The 27050-nt window shown below is 40.1% G+C and overlaps 1 protein-coding gene across 1 annotated transcript in view; it reads right to left on the bottom strand.

Annotated features, from left to right (window-relative positions):
* Positions 1–16366, bottom strand: part of LOC149232743 (DNAJ heat shock N-terminal domain-containing protein) — a 28696-nt gene extending 12330 nt beyond the window's left edge. The window contains exons 1-3 of the mRNA XM_089379485.1: positions 15871–16366; positions 15132–15388; positions 14864–15041 (exon numbers count right to left, since the gene is read on the bottom strand). Coding sequence (XP_089235611.1) covers positions 14864–15041; positions 15132–15388; positions 15871–16269 — 834 coding nt within the window. The 5' untranslated portion in view covers positions 16270–16366. The remainder of the gene's footprint in view (positions 1–14863; positions 15042–15131; positions 15389–15870) is intronic.
* Positions 16367–27050: the final 10684 nt, after the last annotated feature.

Below are 27050 nucleotides of genomic sequence, written 5' to 3'. Positions count from 1 at the left end.
TTATTTTTAATGTAAGATTATCTAACACTAACATGACAACATCTCTCCCATGCTGAAATGTAAAGTGCCTCTTGATGCAACCATCTATATATATCAATATATATCTATATGTGTGTGTGTATCTTCTTTCTAATGTCCCTTGAGACCTACGTGGGTCTATATTTCCTTTTCTGTTACAGTAAAATTGAAAAATCCAAAATTGATTTTAATCAGAGATTTTTGAATCAATGACGTGGGATTTTTAAGATATCGGTTTTGTGGTTGAATAGATCAATTATGAAATTTTCACAAATACCAACATGGAATGTTTGGTTTTTTTAAGAGATTATTTATATGATTGAATAGCTCATTTATAAAATTTTATAAATACCTACCCAGAATGTGGATGTTTTTTGCTTCTTGTTTTTCTGTTTCTACATAAGTCTTCTGCCTCCACAAACACATTTCTGACTCTAGCTCCAATATTGTTGCTAGCATTCATTCTAACAGCAACAAAAGGCCCTTTAGACACGAGGAATTCTAACATGGGCAATTTGGCCCTTTCTACCCATATAGAGAATTCATCATTAAACCCTAAACCGTCTTAGAGGAGTGAAATTTCCTTTTGAAAATGAAATACATCAAACAAACTTCAACTTACAAAATGCAATTGACAAAGCATGCTTTGGTGGCATCCTACAGAGTGTCATCTGAATGAGCGCAATGGTTGATGGCTCAAGCTTGTCCATAGATGGCTCAATAACAAATGTTTCAAGCACCACAAGGTTGCATTTCAAACACACAACATTCTTCACCTCATCGATAAACAAAACACACTCCTCGGACGTGGAGCCATACCACTTGGAATACATAGGCTTCTCTGAATAGCCCTCCAACTTCAATGTTTCAACTCGAGTCTACAATGTCAAAAGCAAAACATCAATAAATTAAATCTCCTCAATTCACAGACCCATCGAAAGTGTTTATGAAGTGTATTTATCTTCATTTCACTCAATGTCGTGTTGATAATCATCTCTATAGTCAATTCGCCCAATGTAATGTCACCAAATCATGTTTATAATCAAATCACCCAACGGTGTTGTAAATTTTCAAAACATGGTAAGCATTTTCTACACTCAAAATGAATAACCTAAATCATAGCTAGGTGAAAACTTGAAATCTTCTAGCAAAACAACAAAATATAATTATGTTTATCTACAAACACATATTGCTGAGAACTCAAACAACAAATACCTAGATCTGAACTCTCAATCACATATATCTTCTATGAAATTTTAAAAGAAGGAAATACACTATAATAGCTCAAAACAAAAACTCACTAACCAACACACTGATGTGCTCTGCATCTCCTCTGTAGAATAGGAGGAAAAGATGCAATGTATTTAGACACATGCGCACTTGGTTTGAATGTGTTAAACCCTAATCTGATCACTTAGTGTGCCCCCTACATGGATAGGAGTGCCACAAATGGAGCACCCCCATTGGAGATGACTAAGTCAAAGCATATAGTAATTCAACCTCAAAAATAGATAATAATTTTGCACCTAGGGAACTACACCCCTCCTCTTGGAATATAACCTCTAATGCAATGTACCCTAGGCAACCTAGTATCCATGCCTTGTCTAAGAATAGACCATACATATCATCTAAAAATTGAAATAGCCTAAAAGATAAAGTAAAGAGTCTAAGACCAACAAAGGAAAAATTGGAATTAATAAATCTAAAACATGTAAATTGAATTAACTAAAGGTGGCAATATTAGAAATACATTAAGATTGATGCATACATATAGAAAGCATCATATGCCCTCTACTTGCCTACATAATTGCACCTCCTCCACACTGCAAACTAATGTTGCATCATCCCTCCACCCAAAAATACTACACAAAACCCAAGATGAGCTCTGCTAAAGTGTGTCGTTGGTGTATGGATCTACAACATTAATGCACCATGCTAAGGAGAATATTGTCTGAGCAATAGGTAAGAACTCCAACACTCCCTCCTTGGGAGGAAAGTGTTCTCCAACAAACCTAGTCTCTCCCTAAACATCTTGAACCAACTGAGTCAAAATATCTAGTGTCCACAACCTACGAATCTAAAAACACATACTCGATAAGCATTATTCCCTTCTAAACCCTATCCTTGAGAACATGTTACTTGATGTCAAAGTGCTTTGAGTGGTCATGAAATTTTCGATCTCAAAGAGTTTGATACAACTTTCACTATCACAATAGACCATTGTAGGCTCCAACATCTCATTTGTCAATGTTACTATAAACTTGTGAAGCCAAACTTCGAATGAAATAGAGATAGGTTTCACTTATGCTATTCAAACAGGGATAGGTCAATTAAATGGTATTCTTGATCCGAATTTAAGAAGGGAATGAAATGAAATACAAATTTAAAATCAAACACATAGCTACAATGAAGTTGAACTTCATTTAATAAATGGAAATGTTGAAAATGTTTACATGCAGAATCAAAGAAAACTAGCTTGAATGGTGGTACCTTATCTCTGAGAAGAGATGTGATGGCTACGTGCCTTCCTAAATTGTGTTACAATGAGGCTTAGAGGCCTTTTTATCATAAAGAAACAATGAGAAACCCTAAACATCCAAAACCCTAACCCTAGGAGATGAAGCGCCAAAGGCTTATGGGCCCCGATGGGGTAAGTTGGAACGTCAACTTCCTATAGTCATAAATTTGGCATATGATCTTTCTTTGGTGTATATGCTAACCCGTTAGAAAGATCTATCCAAGGAGAACAACTTTCGACTGCAAACATGAGTCAAATATTAACTCATGTTTGCATGTTTCCGCAAAAAAAAATGTCATTTAGGGACTCAAAACGGGTCTAAAAGTCCAATACCTTAAAACTGCCAAAAATAGAAAACTACCAAAATAGGAAACTCTGCTAAAAATAGGAAATTGATAGGAAACTGTGTTGTGAGCCAAGTGGAATAGGTGGGTGGCCACCACTATCCACCTGGATCAGTTCTCCCCCCCACGAAGCAATGGTCCCCATGAGTTCAATGCCTCCATGAGATGGGGAAGCTTCTACTAAACTTGGCCCCTAGTGAGCCACTTGCCTTGGTGTAGGAGCTAGCCTACTTTGACAACCCAATACAGTCAGATCCTCTGTTGGCGAGTGTTCTTAATCTGTGTGTCCATGATCTGATAAATCATGGCCTGTTCAATGCAATCTGGGTTGAGCTCTGTCGATGTCAATTGTTTTGCAATTTATGATGTGCCTGACAATGGTGGAAAGTAGGGTTGAAGACAGTCCACATTAAATAATGAGTGCAAGCCAAGGAATGGGGGGATACTTAGCTCAAAATCATTGTCACCCACCACCTTGGTTATGGTGTAAGGTTCATGGCAGTGTGGGTGAAGCTTCTGATGGGCCCCTACAATGTGTTCCTTCTACAAATATAACCAAACCTTATTTCTCACATGAAACTTGAGTGGCACTCAATGTTGATCATGACGTTGTTTGTACTTAGTATTGCCTTTGTGCAATATATCACCGACATGCTAGCAGATGTGCTGAATTCGTTCAATAAACTCGGTAGCATTGTCGACTTCATATTGAACATGTGCAGATTACACCTGGGTAGTTGTAAGGGGCAGTGCAAGATCAATGGGACACAATGGTTGAAATCTCAGGCCCACCTAAAAGGAGTTGTGGCCAGTTGAGCTATGGAGAACTTTGTTGTAGCTATGTTGGGCATAGGGGAGACTCTCATCCCATGTTCGTGGATGCTTGGAGTTGTACATTTGCAATATGTGCACGATCATCCTGTTGACGACCTCTGTCTGGACATCAATCTAGGAGTGAAAGGCAATCAACTTGTTGTGCTTGGTGTCCAACAATGACCAGAGGCTCGACCAAATGCACTTGGGAATTTACTATCCCGATCTAATACGATGGTTTGCGGGATCCCAAAATGTACCCACACTCATTTGAAGAAGAGATTTGCAGTGGCTTTTGCTGTGATACTCCTCTTGCAGGCAGCCAGAATGACCATCTTAAAAAATCTATCAACAACCACAAATACACAGTCATTACCATGCTTAGTAGTAGGAAATCCAGACATATAGTCCATTGAGATGGATTCCCAAGGTCGTCAAGAATAGGAAGAGGGGTGTATAGGCTTTGATTCTTAATGGTTGGTTTGGCGATGGCACAACGTAGTGCAGGATCTGATATACTTGCAAACATCCTATCAGATTTTTTACCATAAAAGTACTTTTGTAGTACTACCACTATCTTCTCCACACCAAAGTGCCCTGCAACCCGACTGTAATGCGCCTCCCAAATTAGCTTGACACACTTGATTGAAGAAACACAAAGATGTCTCAGGTAGCACAACAATCCATCTTGAAGGTGGAAGTCTAGAACTAGGTTTCCATTCATCAACATCTTGTAGGTGGCAGCAAATTCCAAGTAATTGTCATATAGTTGCAACCATCCAAAGGTCTCGTGCCCACAAGAGTTGAGAGCTGTGTTCAATGTCACCATTGGGGGCCAACTAAGGCAGTCTGTGACATGATTGGTGTTACCCTTCTTGTATTTAATATTCAAATGAAATTGTTGTAGATATGTGGATCATTTCTGATGGCGATCGTTTTGCAACTTCCCCTCTATCTGGACAAATTGAAGGGGCTAGTGATCCATTTGGATGACTGTTTCCTTCCCCAGAATATAATGTTTCCATTGCCAGCAAACCTGCAAAATACAATACATTTCCTTATCATAGGTGGGGTATCTTCGAGTAGTATCAAAGAGTGTCTCACTGTGATAGGCCATTGGTTGCCCTTGTTGATTGAAGATTGCACCAATAGCATAGTTGGAGGCATTTGTCTCAATCTTAAATGGTTGTTGCAGGTCTGGCAAGGTGAGGACTGGTGTAGAGCAAAGACGATGTTCAATTCAATGAAAGCCTTTTGTTATGACTCAGACCAAAAAACCTTTGCTTTTGCTCCACCCTTCGTAACTTAATGATCCGGGTCAGGGTGTGACAAAGGACCCTTCCAAGACCTTTTACTTTGGGGTGTTGTGTTAAATTGCATTTTTAAAAGAACATAATTGAATACATCTGCATGCTGTAAAGAAGAGGAACATGACATTCATCAACACATGAAAACATAAGCCGTTGATAACGGAGTTCATCCATGAGGGACTACGTCTCCGGGCCCCAGTGTCAAGATGGTGTAGGTCGCTGCATTAAGTGTTGTCAATAGTGATGATGTACATAAGAGGTGACATCGCTATCATACAAGGAAATGCCCTCACGCAGGAGTGGCTCCAAGAGATGTTCCACTACAGGAACTCTCAGTCAAGAAAGGACTCCTATCAGTATGACATAAAACTCATGCATGATGATAATGAGCATCTCGCCGACATGGCATAAAAGGGATCTCAATGCAAACATATATGGCAACACATGAGTATCCCATCAACATAACAACAAAGGGATTTGAAACAAAACATGACGAATCATGACAACAAGTACATCTCACAGATGATTCTGCATCACATCAAGCAAGAATCATGGAACAAGTAAGAAAGCAAGATCCCACATCAAACATCAAACAGGGATCTGTGCAGCACAATGCATAGCAAAAGAACTACATGAACACACTGCATATACCTCACATCCTGGGACCATCTGAAGAAAAGGATGTCAAACTGCTGAAGTTGTTCGTACGATCAATCTCGTGACATCGAATCTCATGGAATGATTGCTCGCATGTTGAACGTTGACACCTGCACTCCACTTTGAAAAGTGGCCAAAAAATAGAATGGTCAAATGGAATCTGAACGCACCATCAGATTTGTGGCGTCGAATAATGAAAAATCGACTGTCAAATTTCTGAATTCTGAGAAAGCGAAAATCTAGGGCTTAATGAATCTCTTAGATTTCCCCTAGATTCTTCAAAGATTCCCTCCTCCGAGTCCTCTGCAAATCTGCTGCTCAAATCAAGAAACTGACTGCGCCATCGAGTTCGTGTCGCTGAGAGGTGTAAGATTGACAAAAAATTTGTCCAATTTGGACACTGCAAAAATTTCACCCTCCTGAGAATTTTGCTCAATCATGGTTCCGCCTGCCCTTTTTCAGGGTCATGGTTCCACCTGCAAAAATTAATTAGAAATTCATGCCTCGATTTCCGTGCACGCTCCTGGTTCCTCCATCCTCGGCGCACTGGTGAAATGAAGGTTTATATAAATTTTGGTGGGTGGAATTTACAAAAAACCCATTTGGGTGGATTGGTATGAATGTTGAATTATAAGGAGGAGGTCGGGTGGTCAAACCCCGACCCCTCCATATTAATACCTCTTTCGTTTTACAAAACCAAAACTATATTTCTTTTGGGGGGGCGGGTCCACATTGGGTGGCCCGCCCCTTAACTCCCGCAAGGGTATTGTCTGTTGCATTAACGTTTTGGTGGCACGTTAATTTATTTGGGAGGTGATAGTTGGTACATATGCCACCACATGGGGCCGCCCGGTGGGGGTCGGCCCACGTGGGCTGGGTGCGTTCAATGCCCGCCGACCCGCCTTAATATTTGCGCACATGTTGTTTGGTTTGGGAGGTGTGGGCCAGGTCCACCGGAGGTGGCCCGCCCACCCCATGTCATTTTATGGTAATCGTTGTTGGCATTGGTTCGAGGGCTTGGTGAGGTAATGGCCATTGAGCCATATTTGGTTTTGAATTTGTGGTATGTGGTTGTAGTTGGGCCGGCGGGTGTCATGGCCCGTCAACCTTTTAATAATCAAATTTTGTAATATTGTTTGGAGGTGGTGGGGGTGGTGGCCTGCCACCTCATATATATGTTCTTTTTTTTATTTTTACTAATAATAAACATTTTTTTGAATTTGTCTAATTTAAGGGATATTAGACAAATTAACGATCCAACAAATTTGCCCGCTTTCGAGAGCTAAGTTTCATGCCCCGGGGTCGGTCAAATTGTAGGACACTAAACCTGGCCCACAACCCAACTTTGACCAAAACTTTGACTGGCGCGTTCTCCCTCATACGAGCTCAGATTGACGAACCGTTCGCACCGTTGCGATCAGGATGACAAGATCCACGCTCTGGTCCTGGTTCGAAAGCATTTTGATCAATTTGATTTTCGAGCTTTCATAAGCCCTCTTTGTCCTGTGTGTCTCTGGAGCCACCTGGATGAATCCTCCCCACTGAAGAGCTTTTGGCCCTCCAAAAGCATGAAAAATAATCTGCAACTTCTCTATACCTTGCCTACATCACAAGCATCCTGAAAAGGTCCCGCTTTCATGTCCTTCACCTTTGTTCTTCGGAGCCTTGATGAGCCAACACCTGCAACCTCTGCAACTTGCAGTACATTGTTTTGCAAATTACATGCTTGACTTACATGACCAACTAATGACCGAAGCATCCCATACTTGCCACAAGTTTATAACACATACTCGGCGTCCAGTTTACATCGAAATGGAAACAATACCCCAGCTAAGAAAACAAGGCCAACATATCATTGTTGCTCCAACAAGTGATCGAAAACACATCATCACTACAGCACATGATTTACAAAAGACCAAACATTATTTTCGCTTTGACAAGTGATGCAAATACGACATCATTTTCACAGTTTATCATGCAACTCAAAACAAGACCAAACATCATTGTTGCCTAATAAGTGATGGAAAACACATCATCACTTTTACATTTTAAAATGCAACAAATGATTTACAAAAGCACGACCATGACAAGCTAACATTTTTAGAAACCATTTTTCCCTTATCGCTGTGAATGGGTCATCCCCCTGTCGTGGTTTTGCTTGTCGAACAATTGTTTCACCTAGTTCATGCACCTACACTTTGTCTTTAAGGCGCTGCTCTGGATGGAGCTGATGGGAGTGCTGAAAAGTTCAAGGCCAGGTTCGTTGCTCGAGGCTTCTCTCAAAATGAAGTAGACTATGATGAGATATTTGCACCGATTGCCCAATATACCACTATCAGTTCAATCATAGCCATTGTTGCCTCTTAAGGATGGAGCCTACACCAAATGGATGTCAAAATTGGTTCTTGCATGGCTCGTTTAAGGAGGAAGTCTATGTAGAACAACCTGCGGGGTTTTAAGTTCAAGATCATAAGACACATGTATGCAAGTTCAAGAAAGCCCTCTATGGGTTGAAGCAAGCCCCTAGGACTTGGTATGAGAGGATTGATAGCTATCTTCTAAAGCTAGGATTTACAAGGAGCGATGTTGACCCGAACCTATACTTCAAGGTTGAAAAGGACAAGCCTCTCATTCTGGTCCTTTATGTGGATGATCTCTTTCTGACAAGTGATGACCCTCTCATTTATCAATGCAAGAGGAGTTGGCTTCCGAATTTGAGATGAAGGACCTAGGACTGATGCACTATGTCCTAGGGCTAGAGGTCTGGCAACATCCAAGTGAGATTTTCCTTTCTCAAGGAAAATACATTGCCAAGTTGCTTGAGAGATGTAGGATGGTGGAGTACAAGTCTATGTCTACTTCAATGGAACTCAACTTCAAGAAGCTATGTGGGAGTGTTGCTAGGCCCGGATTAGCAAACCCTTCCAATTATCGACAACTTGTGGAGGGCCTGATGTTCTTGGTAAACTCCTGTCCTAACATATGCTTTGTTGTGAACATGTTGAGTAAATTTCTAGTCAAGCCTCATCACATTCATTGGATCGCTACTAAGAATCTCTTGAGATGTCTCCGGGGCACAATCCACTATGGAATGAGATACACTACCAGGAATTGAGGCTACAAGGATATACAAATGCTCACTGGGTTGGCAGTGTGGTGGATCGTAAGAGCACGTCTAGGTGTTGCTTCTCTTTAGTATCTGCTTCAATATCTTGAATGAGCAGTAAGCAGAAATCGGTTGCTTTAAGCACCGCCGAGGCCGAATACATTGTTGCGAGTATGGCTATTGTGAAGTTGTTTGGTTGAGGAAGCTCTTCAATGAGCTATTTGAGCACATGTTAGATACCACCGTGATCTTCTGCGACAACCATAGTGGGATTCACCTTTCAAAGAATCCTGTGTTCCACGACCGCTCCAAGCACATTGATATCAGGTACCACTTTATCTGGGATATGGTACAAAGGGAAGCGTGATAAGGCTCCAACACATCAGAACGGATGCGCAGGTCTCAGACATTCTCACAAAGCCCTTAGTGAAGATCAAATTCTTAACCTTCCGAGAGAGACTTGGAGTTATGGAAAGACCCTCCTATGAGGGTCCCACATGAGTTGGACACTGAGCTCTGGGAGCTCCTTAGGGCTTGGGGTACTTCTTAGAGCTATGAGTGACCATAGGTTGAGTGGTTCACCTTACCCTAGTGGTGCGCTATGTACATGGTGAGTGGTTCACCTTCCCATGTGATACCCCATGATGGTTGACATGTGTGTAGGGTGAGTGGTTCACCTTCCCCTACAATTGTGGGCACATGTATGTAGGGTGAGTAGTTCACCTTCCCCTGTGATTGACATATGCATAGGATGAGTGGTTCACCTTCTCCTATGGCATATGAGCAGGATGAGTGGTTCACCTTCTCCTGTCGATGCACCATAATACATCCTACCCATGGAGTCCAAGACTTTCATGGGAGTACCACTCATATGGCCAATGAGTTGGGAAAAGTGGATAGGGACCATAGCACTGTCGATGGATGCATCATGTACTGCCATACTCCCTATGACTAGGATGCATGGTGTTCAACAACTTGATCTAAGATCATGGACTGACTTTTGCCAGTGGAGAGTGGTAAGGTCTCATGACTCACTCTCGATCACTTCTTCTTCATTATTACTTCATGGTTCAACAGAGCAAAGATGACAAAGATAGTACCTGACGACAGGATGGCATGATGATGACAGATGGATTGGCAAGTGGAATTCTCCCTAGTTGAGAGGGAGTGTTAAAATTGGCAACTAGGGCCAAATTCCACCTTGGGACAACTCATATGATCGAGATGATTATTGCATTGGATTCCTCTTTTCGAGAGGCCCAAGATTGATATAAAGTTCATCTCATTCGGACAAATGAATTTCTTCTCTCTCATGTACAAATTGTACAAGTCAGCCTCAACTTAATGTAGGTTCAAGGAGGCCAATAGATGTGTCTCCTCACCCACAACAAAGCGTATAAATAGAAGAGACTTCACACCTCTTTTGGACATCATTCACTCACACATTCTTCTCTCTCTTCATCAGATTGGTTCGTACAGCTTGGGCATCTTCTCTCTCTCTCTCTCTCTCTCACACATGCGACTAGGAGGATTGCTTTTCTAGGCTAAAACAGAACCAAAAATTTTAGATTGTTGACCAGCGTTGACCACTGTTGATTTGACCAAATCTGACTACGTTTTTAGAGTCGGAATTTCGCTCTCTTGAGGCCGCATTGATTGACACAAAAATCGAGGTGTTTGGGTTGTTTGACTTATGTTGACCGCTGGTTGTTTGTTGTTTGACCAAGTTTGACTAGAGTTTGTGGGATTGTTTTGGGTTGACTTTGACCCTTGCTGGAGGTTGAATTGGGCTACCTTTGACCGAGCTTCAAAGGAGGTGGTTCGTTGTTGATTTGACCAGCATTGACTTTCTGGTTAGGGCTAAAGTTTGACTGCAGAATTTGACAGGGCTGATTTGACTTTGTATTGGGCTAGTCTATTTGACTTTTGTACTTTTTCTTTGTTGAACTATTGAATAATAATAAGAAGATTTGATCAAAGGGTTTTCCCCACATTGGGGTTTTCCCCTAACATCTGCCACATCTGGTGTCCTCCTATCTTGGCTTGTCTTTTGAATTTGTTTTTATGTTCTATCTGCATTTATTGTCAATGTGATTAATGGTTGATGTGATTGCTACTGGAAATAATTGGAAATTTTTATTGGGTTGCTAAGGAACATTGAAGTAAATTGTGCTAAGCATAGAACATACCATTGTTATCTAAAATTAACACACTATAAACTCCCTCTTGATCCCTACTTCTCTACAAAGGAATCAAGATTATTGGAAGTATAATCCCCTCAATTTGCCTAATCTCAGTGCCTTGATCTTTCTACATGTCTAATTCTCAATTAGAGCTTTAAACTCTCGGACTTAAACATCTCATCCTTGGCCTTCATAAAATACATCAAAGTTTCTTTGAAAGAAGCATCAACAAAAGTAACAATATAAAGATTACAAGTCAATGGAGTTGATGACATAGGGTCCACAGAACTCCGAATGTATCAGATCAAGAATACTTCCTGGCCTATGCTCACTACTTATGATAGCAACCTTAGCATGCTTGTTGAGTGCACATGTCTTCCACGCTCTTCTTTTTACCTTGATATCAGAAAATCTAACCACTGTTGATTTTTGGTAGCATCGAATGTGCTCTAGCCATGAAATTTGGTGGAGAGACTAAGGCACCTGAGATCTCCAAGACCTAGAAATCGTTTAGAGAAATTCCACCCGGATGAAGAGATATTAAAATAATTAATATTTTTAATGGGTTCCTAAGTCTAAACTTAGGAAAATAAAAATATTAATGTGTATTAATATAATATCGGTGAGAAAGTTCTAAGTGACGAGGATCAAGCCAGTTCTAATCTTAGTCGTTGATTAGGGACTTAATCTCAGTCGTTGAATCATCAACAGGAAAAGTATAAGAGGGGGCTTGAGGGTCAGTTGGAGATACACCAGAGAGATCAAGAATTCAATTTTCTGGGGTTGGGTTTGCTAAGGAAATCGAGTTAGAGATCAGTTGCAATGAGGGGCAGTTCAGCAAGGGATTTCGATCCAAGGCTAAAGAATACATAGCAGAAAGGTAGTCGGAAGAGGCAGTGTGGGTCCAAGAAGGGCTAACGCAGAGGCCTTAGGAGCCAGCGCAGAGGACGTAGAAGTTGTAGAGGCTAACGCGGAGGATGCGGAGGGATTCAGAGGCAGCGCTGGGAGATTATGTGGGGCAAACTAGGAGCTGATCAGCATATCCTAAGCCAGGAGAGGGTGACGCGGTTCCAAAGCAGTGCTTGGAGCAGCTTTCGTTGTCCAGCACAAGGAACAATAAGAGTCACTGTGGGGTTGATCATCTGGTTGCTAATTTGCCGGAATATCTGTCTCTGGAGAGAGGTACTATTGCCAAGGATATTCTCTGAAGGGTGAGCCATTTTTGGCACCCTAGTTGTATTCAGAAATTTGCTTGATAATACAAACCCTCATATATGTTCCACCGGTTTTCCCACATTGGGTTTTTTCGGGGACGATTGTCCAAAAATAACGGTGTCCCTTGTGTTATTGTTTCTGTTTACTTCAATGCATGATCTGTATATCTGTGAAGCCTGCATTTGTGTTTACTTCGATGTTTTGTAATTAAATAACTTGTTAATGTAAAGAACAAGTAGGAGATAGTAAACCAGAAATTGCAGTAAGGGTTTTTGATGTGTTAGATTCAAAAATTTTCACAACCACCATATCTTTCAAAAGATCCATAGTTTAAGAAATTAAATATTTTGTGCCAAAATCACATAGATTGTCACTATTAATCAACAAGAATCTTTGCTTCATGGGTTCTACTAGTAATTTGTAAAGTCCACCCTCCAACTCCTTTGGCCAAAACTCAAGCAGGAGCAAGGCTATGAATTCCAATGATCACTTCTCGGTCATCAAACTTAGCCTTGCACTTCAAATATGTTAGACAAAAAACTAACTATATACTTTAGTCATGCCACGAGAATATAATACCTAATGTATCTCTAGAACTTATCCTGTTGCCATGCGGAATGAGACAGAACTCAAACCAGCATAGGTACTTGCCATCATCACCAAGATTAACCTGCATCAATATCCCGATCCTCTAAATTGAATAAGGTCAATCTGTTTGTTGTCATATGTCTTGAGGCTCCACTATCAATATGCCACGAAATACCTAAAGTTGTGTTGGTGGAAATGCATGATACCATGGAAAACGTTGTACCAAGCCTAGCAATCAACTTGTCCACACCCAAAGCTTCTACACTTCCAAGTTCCTGCAAACTATTTCTATTTCTACTGCTTTGTTGGAATCACGATTGTTGTTACACCAAAACCCGCAGGTGTTAGTAAATGAAGGCATCGCTAGAGTTAACAAATCCATGAGAGGCAGTTAAGCACATGTCACGAAACACATGGGGAGCGTTGGTTTATCCAATGTCCAACAACCTCCCCCTCCGCGAGTTGAGTGTGATTCAGACTCCAAACCTTTGGCTCTAATACCATTTGTTGGAATCACGATTGTTGTTACACCAAAACCCGCAGGTGTTAGTAAACAGACGCAACGCCAGAGTTAACGGATCCGTGAGAGGCGATTAAGCACATGCCACGAAACACATGGGGAGCGTTGGTTTATCCAATGTCCAACATGTTTATCCTTCCCCTTTTTCTTGAGACACTAAGAAGCATAGTGGCCATGATTGTTACTCTTGAAGCACTTGATATGGCTCAAATCCTTTTTCTACTAGTTAGAAGACCCCGATTCTTCTTTCTTCTTCTAACCCTTCTCAGATCTTTCTTTCTTTCCTTCTTTCCTCCCCTTCCTAATGAGAGCTAGGTTTTCTACATCCTCATACTTAGTTGAAATTGTCTTTAATATCATCTCTTCCCCTACAAAGGTGTCCCACAAGCTTTCGAATGAAGATAGATTCTAATGAGCATGTACACTATGGAAAAAGATGCCAAGATGGACCAAAGCATTAATATCTTAAAACAACATTTGTTTTAACTTTTGACGAGAAAATGAGATGTATAACCACTTATTATACTGTTCTCACTAACATCTTTGGAGGCCATTCCCATGACCGATCCACAACTAAAGTTCCACGCCCTAGCCAATGGAAAACCATACAAGACTCCATACTAATCGAACATTAAAATCTAACAAATTACGTAATGAGATGCTTAAAAACATTTCTCTAATTGTTTCTTGGTTATGATTCTTGAAAACTATTTCTTTCGTGGTATTATGCTTAAAGAATCAATCAGTGCAGTGAGCTGATACTTCAGAGACGGCATTCCCTGTTCTAGTTTATTTTATATATTGGGTGCTTTTAAGGGAGCCTTTCCTCCGCAAACAGGATTGTAAGCAAAAAGGCTATATTTAGTAGCCATGTTTCAGAGATTATTAAATTCAAGATAAACCGTGTGCGGTAATTTCTACAGTTGCCCTGTTTAAATATTTTATTATATTGATCGAAAATTTATTTTGAGAACTGAAGAAACATGACCCACAGCACAGCTCCCTTACATTGGACTTGTCTATGAATTACCAGCTATGCAGTAATGGACACGCATTATCTAGATATATGCTTATTTTTCTTTGCAATGTTTTTTGAGACCAATGGGCTCTATAATTTCTCTGCTATCACAATGTTCCTTGGAGAGCTATCGGTTCTATAATCCCTCTTCTGTTACGATGTTACTTTGAGACTTACCTAAAACACCTTGGTACAAAAGATTCTGTAAAATCTAGAAGATGAGTAAAGTAGAGGATTAAAAACACTTTCATGGAATGTCTATAATACAAAAGGATTATATCTAATTTTCAAAATATTTTGTATTAAAACTGAACTCCATCACTTATTAACTAATGAAAATTAACTCATAAGAATTAAAAGGAATTAAAAAGTTGTTTAATTAAATCAACGTAATTCATTTAATTTATATATCGCATATACCAAAGTTGATAACAGATAAGCAACAATCATCACCATAAATAAAATTGAAAGCCAAAATTTAATTTAATCAGATAATTTTAAATATGAAATGGCTTTTTACGATCTATTTTCTGTGGTTGAATTGGTCACTTATGAAATTTTACAGATGCTAACCTCGAATTTGGATGCCTTCTGCTTCTTGTTTCTAAGTTTCTTCAACAATATTTCTGCTTCCGCAAAAACATTTATAGTTCTGGCTCCAACACTGTTGTTAGCATTCATTCTAACAGCAACACGAGGCTGCTTAGACATGACGAACTCCAACGCGGGCAAGTTGGCCCTTTCAACCCATCTGCAAATTTCATCATTAAACCCTAAAAACCCTCTCGAGGGAACGACATTCCTTTTTTAAACAAATTACAATAAACGCACTTCGACTTACGAGATGCAATCGACAGGGCATGCTCTCATGGCGTCCTCGACAGTGTCCTCAGAATCGGCCCATTGTCCGACGGCTCGAGCTCGGCCATAGACGGTCTCGATAGCAAACGTCTTGGGCGCCACGAAGGCGCATTTCAGACACCCGATACACTTCACCTCGTCGACAAACACCGCGCGATCCTCCGATGCGGAGCCATACCACTTGGAATACAGAGGTTGCCCTGAATAACCCTGAAAATCCAGTGTCTCTACCCGAGTCTACAATGCCACGAACTAAACATCAATCAAATAAAAACATACTCTGGATAAGTCATATTTAGATTCAATTCACCTAAATATAGTGCGGATAATTCGTATTTATATTCAATTTACCCAAGATGCTGTCGATAAATTGCATGTAGTAGGTTCAGAGAACAATAAGTCTGTGTGCTAGATATAATGGTTGAGTGCTTTAGGTGTATGATTGATTCTAAAAATCTAAAAAAAATTGGTGGATTCCACTACCAAATCCACCAATTTTTTTGTTGATTCAACGGCCTCACTCTCTGTCTCGTTCATATTCATGTTCTTACTCCTTACAGAAACAAACACTGTAATCAACACCAAAAGGTCTAAAAGGAATAAAATGGACAAAATGCCAACGGTGCCAAATTGCAGGGAAGTGCCAGAGAATTTATCTCGCTCCCAGGTTTTCCTTTGAAAACAAAAACTAAAGCACGATAAAATATTTGAACTGAGACCTGGTCATATGCAAAGCGGGCGTTGGGATCAGAAAGCACGGAATAAGCCTGATTGAGAAGAATCGACATGTAGTGGCCATCAGGGCCAGCGACGTCGGGATGGCACTTCTTCTGAAGCCATCGGTAAGCCGTCCTAATCTGGCCCAGTCCTGCCTTGCTCTCCACGCCAAGCAGTTCGTAAAGATCGTAGCCCAAATTCTCGACATCGACGCCACCCGGTAGAGCAGAGCACCGGCAACGCCTTCCATAGCTGCTCCTCAGCCATGGTTCCTTTCTTGGTCGTTGTGTTTTCAACCTCCGACGACATCCCAGAGGCAAAGAAGAACTGAAAGCCGACGACAACAAGGGGATATTCACTGCCAGTCCGCATGGGATAGTGGCCGCCGCCATCGTCAACATTTTCCCCTGTTCTATGCAGAAAAAGGTGGGCGGCCGATTCGTGTAGCGAGAAAGCCATGAATGGGAGATGATGATTGTAGGATAACTGTGGCAGTTGCGTTCGTCGGCGACGATGGAGTGTGAATTGATGGTGGAGTCCAAGCAATCCACGCAAAGTATGCGTGCAAGGCAGCTTCTCTGCACAGGATTATCTCCACGTGGTAGCTACTCGTGAAACCGCGCCAAACAATATTTTGTCGGTTCATGCGAAAATCCGGAATTATTGTACCGTGTATGAATGAATTTAAGTTGCCTGGTGTAAATAGGCGGAAATTTCGCTCAAATAATGGGAATTTTAGTAGTATGATTTTGATAAAATTTAATAAAAGTTTTTGATGGTGTTAAATTTATATTTATTATAAAAATATGATTTAATTCAAGTAATTTTAAGAATTTTTACTATTATTTTTTGTCGTTCACTATAAATTGATATCTTTGCTTTATTTTAATAACTCAGTTGTTTTTAATGAGATTTTTTTCGAAGTTTTTTGAGTGGGTTTAATTTTTCTAAATTCTGAAATTATTGAAATCACAAGTTTAATGGGTAACTTTTGTACATTCGAAATGCATTAGAGGTTTTTCACAATGTTGAATCCATATAATCAAAAAACCAGTTTAAATAAGGCAAATCAAAATTTCACTTCAATAACACAAATCAAAATTTCGTTTCAAATTTTTCCACTGAATTCCAACACCGAAGAATCCAAAAGATCGTACTAAAAACAACTCCCTCAATAACATTGTGGTTATAATTAAAAATAATATAAAAATTCCTTATGATAAATATTATATTTAATGAATAATGAATGGTTAATTATTGTTTATGGTTTAATGTTACATTTAATAAAAAAAAATAGAGCTATCAAACTTAATGAGAAATGAAGTTAGTGTTTGTGAGCATGAAGATGAAATGTTTCAAACTCTCGCTGTAATTGTCTATTGACATTTATTATATGCACTTGTAGTAGTACGTGTGTTTGTTTATTGCAAGAGTGAAATGTTTATGAACAAAATTGTGTTCACTTAAATATATCTTAAGTAATGAAAATTCGTAGATATATTTTTCAATATTTTGAATATATCTTAAGTAATGAAAATTCGTAGATATATTTTTCAATATTTTGTTTTGGCGCAGAAATGTCAATGTGATTCCTTTAAATCATATAATATATTTATGTTTTAATTTTTTTTTGTTTGCGGTGCCAACTTGTATTTTGTACACTCAATCACATCCTCAATAATGAAAATGAGTAGATATATTCCCCAATAATTATAGTCTAATTGTGTGAGTTTTTTAGTATATGGGTGACCACTTAAGTTTATGTATTGCATTCTTGTTTTATTTGCTTTGTTACAAACCTTTGCACACAATTGACAAGAAAGTAGTCTTACAACATCCTTGATTGTGTAATTTAGTATCAAAACAAAGGTTAGGAAGTTTTGGAATGTGTATCACATTAGAAGAAAGCTCAAAGAAGACAACATGAGGTTGTAGAGGAAAGAGCATTATGGGAGTGGTAGAAGATGAAGGATCGACATGAGAATGTGTTTTAATTTCATTTGCAAGGGGAAGTTAATGCAATAGCATCCATGATATCAGTAATGAAGATGCACAAGTCAAGTGTAGCAAAAGCAAGTGCATTAATGATAAGTGAGATGAAGGAAAGCACAACAAAAAAACACATGATAGGCGATATCCACGACAACAATAACAAAGTGCGAGCAACATAAGGAAGATGTGATGCATAGTTCAAACATAGATGAAAATGTGTATGGTGAAAGAATTGCGTGAGGAATAGAAATAGTGGGAGCATGACAGTGAGAATGCCAAGATAGAACATTGAGGAATTTGAAGTGGAAAACTTAGACGTGAGACCCTTAAGAAAGAGTGTTGAATAAGAATGGAAATTAAAGTGACAAGAAAGTAGTTGAAAGGATTATAGGGCACTAAGAAAACAAATGATCAAAATAAAAAAGAAAACAAAAACCATTAAGTTTGATTAGCCAATCTTGTCATAATGTTATTCAATATGTAGGGAGGCATAGTAATGACATGTATTAATTAAGTGTCAAGTGTAGAACATCGAAGCATAACATTATGATTTGCATATATAATATTAAATAGAGGGAAAAAATAGATCCATATAATATACTTGTTGTGAGTTATTTTTGTGTTTATGTCCACTTAGTATTGTGTAATGGATTCATGTTCTAAATGTATTATTGCATATGATTTACAAGAGAGACATTGACATATTTGGACTCACCATGCCCTTGCCTAGACACTAAAATGAGGGATTCGTCAATGTTGCATTTCCTATTTCATAGATATTCATTTATTATTTTTTTCATGTGAAAAGCGACTCATACTTTCATTTATAGAGATAATAAATAAAAAAAACACATTTTGTAGATACAATTTTTTCGTATGTATTCTTCGAAGATCTACCCTAATCTTTGTATGGCAAAAAATATCAAAAAAAAAATAATTATTGTTTGAAATAGATATGTATTTGTGTTCTTTTATTTTATAAACATTACTACTAAAGTGAATTATATATATATATATATATATATATATATATATATATATATAATCTGAACTTAAACAGGAACGCAACAAATTACAGATATAATCATAAATAAAGAGATGCAACAGAAAACACTTCATTTCATTAATAGAAAAATATTGAACTATGCTTACAAATAAAATGGAAATAAGATAGCTCGGGCGATGGTAGCTGTTGTGCTCTACAACAACCCCCCATTTCATATCATTCTATTCACAAAACTATCATATGAAATGGGTCCCTTTAGAGTTTGATTGGTATCAATTTTGTATTATTTAAAAGGGTCCGAAAACCAAATGATAACATTATAAAACCCTTTTTGAAAAATCCCATTTTCATCAAATAAATCAATCTTTATCATTGCGATAAAGCGATCGCAAGATCGCATATCGCAATGACATAAGGTACACAAGTAAGTGGCACATTGGTTTCCGCCGATGCGATATCGCTATCGGCTATCGGCAATGTTCTATGCACATTGTTAAAGCGCCCCATACCAATGCCCCCGATGCGATGCGATATCGCTATCGGCGATCGGCGGTATACCATACATGTCTCATATAATGCCAATGCTCCCGATGCGATGCGATATCGCTATCGGCGATCGGGGTTTTCAAAAGGTGTCCATATTTAAGATTTAAGCTTTCCCCGATGGCCGATTGCGATAAAGCGCGGATTTCAAAAAACCGTTAAAACAAAGGGATATCACGATTAATTCATATTAAAAGCTTGATTCGTTCAACATTGATTCACCTGCGCTCAACCGCCAAAACATCTACAGCACGCTTAAATGAATCATTCGGCCGATTAATGATATAATGGGCATTTAAGGATTGGCAGGTTTTAAACGGCCATTTAATGTAATTGTAAGTCCCAAAATCCTCCCATGGATTGTATCTGCGCCCATTTTAAAAGTTAATCTCTTATCACGCATCGGTCAATATATGTCATCATATTGAAGTTTTCACTGCCGATTCTCCGTGTTACGTTTATTTTCGCCTCTGTGCAGAATTTATCCAAAGGAGAAAGCTCAAGCAAAATGGGGAAGAAATCCAAGAAGACCACAGGCGCTTCTGTTGCGCCTGCCGCAGGACAAGCTGTCGCTGATCCCTCAAACAAGAAGAAAGGATTGATTTCGGATACCACATGTTCTGGTCTCGGCAGAACTACTTGGCAGAGCACTTACAACTTGATTGAAGTTGAAGAACCCAAAGTGACAACAGTAGAAGCTACTGCAGATTCTACTCGGAAATCTGATGCCACTCTAAAGGACTTAGCTGACTCCTTCCTTCATCGGATAGCAGCTAGGGAACAAATTCTCCCATACACAGATGTAGTGCGGTGGGCAATTGAGGAAATCCCAATCCTGGATAGAACCTTCAGCACCAGAGATGGGAGAATTTTCGGGTCGTTCAAAGCTGATGATTTGAGGCAAATGTATCATTTGCCTGAGCCAGAGAAGATATACAATAAGGCGTTCCTGGAAAAATTCTCAAACGAGAACAAAGTTGAATCCGAACCCATCCGGGATTGGAGACAAAATCCGGCAAAGCACAAACATGAGTCTTCCGGTAAGTACTCTGTTGATTCCCTGGCTTCTCCTTATTGCTACGCTGGAATAATGATGTGTAGATTGTGGGGATTGCATGACTCTTCTAATTTCACCATAGAAATGGTTCCTTTAATGGAAGCCGCATGCAACAGTATAATAATGGATTGGGCCACTATTCTCTCAGATAAACTAGCCAAAGTTGTTCTTGAGTTTAGGAATAAGACTCGCATCTCTGAAAGGATAATCCCCCCATTTTATTACAGTGCCTATATCCTAGATACCTTGTGTTTTAATTCTGAATTTCCTGTGCTCGGCTGGAGGTGGACGCCACAAGAATCCATGCCTATTCACATTTACCACCAGAAATTATGGAAATCCTCTTACAAGCACCATCTGTACCAAGTCTGCAATGGCTTTATGTTGCCTATTTATTATTCCATTTTTGATAAACCCATTCCCAAGATTTCCTACCAAGCTGGGATTGATTTAACAGCAGTAGGGAGATGGTTTGGAGAGGAGAAGTTCACTTACATAAGAGTTTTCGGTAGCCAAGCCGAACCTCATGTTCTCCCTTTATACATACCAGATAAACTGTTGGCAAGGGAAATCTCTTACCAGATTATTGCTGAGAGTGTTACACAGACTCTCAAGAAAAATAAGAAGCAGGGCTGGCCCTCTTTTCCTTTAAGATGCGGTGTTTATACTCTGCATGATCTCAAACATGCAGAAAAGGAAGCTACGAAGATTAAATCATTAACTCTGGCGACTCTCCCAAATAGGCAATTTGATCCAAACAAAGTTGCCTATAACACACTAGAACAGGCCAAATTGTCAAAATTTGACCATAAAGAAGATTTGTTTGACGACTTGTTCTCTTCAGCTGAGTCAATAATGCAGGTTAAATCATTGGCCAAAATGAAATATCATGATGAAGGGTTGACTGAATTTAACACACTTAGAGAACAGAGGTTGCAAACTCTGCCTCTAGATCTACTAGCGACAACCCCAGCGACACCGTCAAGCGAGCCTGATCGGTAATAGTCAAAGGAACCTCCAGTTATAACAAAAGAACAAGAGAAGCCACAGGAGGAAAATCAAAAGAAAGAACAGGAGGAAAAGCAGAAGAGAGAGCAGGAAAAAGTGCGGGAAGAGACCCAAACTGAAAAGGAAAAACAGACCACCATTGATGTCAATGTGGATACTCATATCGACCCTAAGTTGCTCCAGGAATGGAAGCAATTTGATTCCATTATCAGTGGTTTGGAATGTTCAAAGGACACAGACACTTCAAAGGCAACAGACACACAGGAAATCACTTCACCACAGGTTCTAAGTGGAACCAGCGGCCCACCCATTTCTAAAGAGGTAGAGATAATACCAAAGGACCCCTCCGACCAAATCATTTTGCAGGTAGAAGATATTCCTCCCCTGGATGTCTTCTACAGCCCAAGGCATAAAGCTGTGGTTAAACGACAAAGGAAAAGAAGAAGGACTGATCAACCTTCCCTTTTTCCAGAGCAAACTGTCACGGGCAATGTGGTTTGGAAGGAGGAATTCGACCCCTCCGATGACCTGACAAAACTGTCACAGTATGCGGGAGCTTATTCGGCAGCAACAATAGACAAGGCATCGGAGGTAAGCCTTTTACTGAAAACAAAGGATCAGGAGATTTTCTCATTACAGGCACAACTAAGTGAAGCAAAGCAGAAAGCGGAGCAGGCAGAGCAGCAATTGTTGACGCAACAGCAAGTGAACAGTCAACTAACTCAACAATTGCAGGCAGAAAAACAAAGGATTGACCAAAGCGCAATCCAGAAGCAGAAAGAATTATCAGAGGCATTGGCACAATTGAAGGCAGCGAACGAGCAAATGGTGAAAACAAAAGATGAGCACATTGCTCAATTATCATCATAGCTCGAGAAAACAAAGGGCGTTCCACAAGTGGCTGAATTTAGAGCATAAGCATTACAAATAAATACTGCATTAATATCCCAAATTAAGCTTATGTGTCAACAAATCGCTCAGGCAGAGCCACTATGTGAATTAACGGCATCCATAAGTAAGCAAGTAGACAAGGCCAGGACAGAATTGGATCAAGCTGAAGAAACAATAGCTGCATTTCTCGACTAGCAAGATTCTGACCAAGGACAAGCGGCCAATTTACCCAGGATCTTTGAATCACACAAAGATATACTCTTCACAGAATGGCAGTCCCAGTTAATGAAAGTAGAGAGGGCGGTTTCAAGATGTAAATCAACTTCTAGCAATTTAGTTGAATTGGTCAATAACACTCTCTACTTATCAAACATGATTTCCCAATGCACACCAGGAAAGTTGACAACAATGAAAACATTGGAGCAATCATGTTATCTGGATCTAGAAGAAAAGGGGAGATTAATCGCTGGGATTAACAGTTTAACCTGGGACACCTATTGGTTCTTCTTGGTAAAGCCGCACACACAGAGAGTCGCCCTCAAGTGCCTTACGGATGCAATCGGGTATATTATCCCCGATATTCAAGATGCCACGTATGCCGCCCAGCTCAGCTCGCGCCTCAACAAACCACCATAAGTAGAGACGATGCTAGCGATAAGTCAACTCAGATTTAAAGGCAAGCAGCCTACTTGATGAATCATGCCGCCGACTGCCAGATCGCTGAAGAAAATAGGATCAAAATTTATTGATACCAATTAAGTAGGATTTCTGTTTTATAGATAGGTAGATTAATTAAGTATTTATAGACCCTTTCATTGTTTTGGAAAGGGTCGTAAAGTTTTGTACCTGACTTAAAGACTGAAGTTGCACTATTGTGCTTCAGTCATATTCTTTTATGAAACTGGACCAGTTGTTCTAAATTTGACAAGGAAGCTTTTTATGCAATTGTGCACTATTGTCTTTGTTTGAAAGTCTTTCTACATTGAAGGAAGAATCACAAGTAGCGATTGATATTGGGAGTGTCCAGCAGCTCATATGGTATTTCTATCTATGTCTGAATTCATTCCTTTCATATGAATTGTTATTTGATTATCTTTGCTATTATCGATTATATATATATGTGTTTTAACAGCAGTTCTGTATTCCTTCCACTATTGGATGTCTATGGTGTGCTTTCCTTTTAATCATATATGTGTTGATGATATAAATGACAAGTGTAGTAATGTTGCTTTAATCGCTTTGCTTAACTATTTAAGTAAAGTAATCCTTGAATGCATTAATGTCTATGTCTGTTAGATGGAGTCATCTATATGCCTATCCATAGACACAGACCATCAAGCACTACACTTCAAAGCTCAATAAGTTCTCGGGATAAGTCATAGTTCTTATATTTTTGTTGATAGATTTAGTTATTCGCCCATCAATAGATTAGTCAATCAATTATCCATTCATCCCGTTTATCCAAGCTGGGAAACTGGTCCCATTATCCCCAGTCGGAGCCACCATTCCAAACGGAAAAGGAGCTGTACTAAGGTCCGGACCGGGTGGTTATCCCCAATGTTGTTGCAGCGATTTTCGAGGCTTCAACAGTAGCTTATCTCTGAGAAGAGATGTGGCGGCTACATGCCAACTGAACTGTGTTACAATGAGGCTTAAGGGCCTTTTTATTATTGAAAAACATGAGAAAACCCTAAACAACGAAAACCCTAACCCCAGGAGATATAACCCAAGATTTTGTGGGTCCCTTTTGGGTTAATTGGACAGCCAACTCCCTAGAGTCGTAACTTGGTCATATTATCTCTGTTTGGCGCGTACGATAACTTGTTAGAAAGGTCTCTCCGAGTACTACAGTTTTTGTCGCGTGCCCCTACCTAGAGTTATAGGCTTGCAATAGACCTCAAAGAAACGTCGTTTAGGGGGTCAAAACTTCTCTGGAAGTTTAGGACCCAAAAAACTGCTAAAAATAGTAAATGCTAAAATAAACAAGGAAACAGATGAAACTGACTGGAGGGTCTAGGTGGAATAGGCGGGTGGCCACCAATATCCACCTAGATCATTCTTCCCCCCTTAGGAAGCAATGGTACCCATTGCGTGCAAAGCCTCCATGAGGTGAGGAAATTTTTGTTCAACCTAGTCCTTGGTGAAGGAATTGGCCTGCTTTGACAACTTGATATAGTTGTATCCTCTGTTGGTGAGTGTTCTTGATCTATGTGTCCATGATTTCATCAGTTGTGGCCTATTCCATGCAGTCCAGGTTGAGCTCTGTTGATTTGAGATGTTATGCAATGCTGGATGTGTCCAACAATGGTGGAAAGTATGGCCAAAGGCAGTCTACATTGAACATTGGGTGCAGACCAAGGAATGGTGGGATGCTGAGCTTGAAGGCATTGTCACTGACAACCTTGTTGATGGTGTATGGTCCATATCAGAGCGGGCGAAGCTTGTGGTGGGGTCCAGCAAGTCACTCCTTCTGCAAATGTAGCCAAACTTTGTCGCCCACCTGGAACTTGTGCGACACTCGATGTTGATCATGGCGTTGCCTGTACTTAGCACTAGCTTTGTCCAATATATCATGGACCTATTGGTGGATGTGTTGAATGTGCTCAATGAATTTGTTAGCCCTTTCGGCTTTAGACTAGACGTGAGCCAAATCTACCTGAGTGGCTACAAATGGTATGGCCACATCAATGGGATATAATGGCTAAAATCCTAACCCTACCTGAAAGGGGATGTGGCATGTTGAGTTGTGGAGAGCTTTGTTGTAGCTATGTTGGACATAAGGGAGACTTTCAACCCACGTGCGTGGATGCTTTGCGTTGTACATGCACAAAATGTGTACGACCATCACGTTGACAACCTTTGTTTGGCCATTAGTTTGGGGATGAAAAGTCGTGGACTTATTAAGTTTTTTATCCAATATCGACTAGATACTGGACCAAAATGCACTCAAGAATCTGTTGTCCCGATCTGAGACAATGAACTGTGGGATCCAAAAGTATACCCACACTCGCTCAAAGAAGAGCTTAACAGTGGCATATTGTGATACTCTTCTTGCAAGTCGCCATGATGGGCATATCGAAGAATCTATTGACAGCCATGAAAACGCAATCGTTTTTATGCTTAGTAAAAGGAAGGCCCAACATGTAATCCATGGAGACAGATTCTCAAGGCCAACTAGGAGTAGGCAGAGGAGTATACAGGCCTTGCTTCTTGATGGTTGGTTTGGCAATGGCACAGGCAGTGCAAGATCTAATGTATTTCCCAACATCCTAATGAAGTTTCAACCAATAAAAATACTTTTGCAATACTGCCACTGTTTTCTCTACTCTAAAATGTCCAGTGACCCGATTGTAGTGTGCCTCCCAAATCAGCTTGGCACGCTTGCTTGAAGGAACACAGATGTGCCCTAGGTGGCATAACAATGCATCCTGAAGGTGAAAATTTGGAACTTGCTTCCCTTCCAGGAGCGTCTGTTATGTGCTGCTGAATTATGGATCGCTCTTGTAAAGATGCGGCCTCCCCGAAGTCTCATGCCCACAGGAGTCAAGCACAGTGATCAGCGCCATGACTAGTGGTTGGTTGAGGTAACCAACGACATTATTGGTGCTGCCTTTCTTATACTTAATGTTCAAATGGAATTGTTTTAGGTAGGTGGACCATTTACGATGGCGATTGTTATACAACTTCCCTTGTGTTTGTATAAACTGCAGGGGTCGGTGGCCTGTGTGGATAACCGTTTCCTTCCCCATAATGTAATGCTTCCATTGACGGCAGGCTTGTACAATGGAATACATTTCTTTGTTGGAAGTGGGATACTTTCAGATTGTGTCTGAAAGTGTCTCATTGTGGTAAGCCACTAGATGCCCACGTTGAGTAAGAACCACACCAATAGCATAGTTGGAGGCGTCTATTTCAATATCAAATGGTTGTTGCATGTCTAGTAATGTGAGCACTAGTGGAGAGCATAAACAATGCTTCAACTCAGAAAACGCCTACTGTTGGGTTTCAAACCAAAAAAACTTTTCTTTTGCTTCGCCCTTGGTGACTTGACTTAAAGGCCAAGTGATATGAGAGAACCCCAACACGAACCTGCAGTAGAAATTGGCAAGATCCAAAAAGTTGCGGAGCTCTGTTAGAGTGGTTGGGGTTGTCCAATCCCTAATGACTTGTATCTTGGCTGAGTCTACATGCACACCCTGCTCATCAATGATGTACCCCAGATATTGAACCTCGGTCAAGCCAAAAGTGCATTTCTCCAAGTTAGCACACAGCTTGTGTTGTCGCAGGGTTTGAAGGACCTGTCGAATATGGTGAAGGTTCTCTTCCCAACTCTGGTTGAAGATCAAGATGTCATCTAAATACACCACCACGAATGCATTCGTGAAGGGTCGCAAGATGTCGTCCATCAGTCTCATGAAGGTTGCAGGGGCATTCGTCAATCTGAACGGCATGACCAACCATTCGAAAAGGCCCTCCTTGGATTTGAAGGCGGTCTTCCACACATCGTAGGGTTCGATAGGAACCTGGTGATAACCTGACTTCAAGTCAATCTTGCTTAATATTTGGCCCCCTTGAGCTGGTTCAGAAGGTCATCAATCCACGAGATTGGGTACCTATTCCGGACAATGGTCTTGTTCAGTTCTCGATAGTCAATATAGAGTCTCCAGGTCTCATCCTTCTTCTGT

This window comes from Pinus tabuliformis, chromosome J, assembly GCF_031772625.1.
Source record: "Pinus tabuliformis cultivar Carrire ecotype Pingquan chromosome J, CPIR1, whole genome shotgun sequence".
NCBI lineage: Eukaryota > Viridiplantae > Streptophyta > Pinopsida > Pinales > Pinaceae > Pinus > Pinus tabuliformis.
Note: the sequence above shows the minus strand (reverse complement) of the source record. Positions and strands in the feature narration are given on the sequence as shown.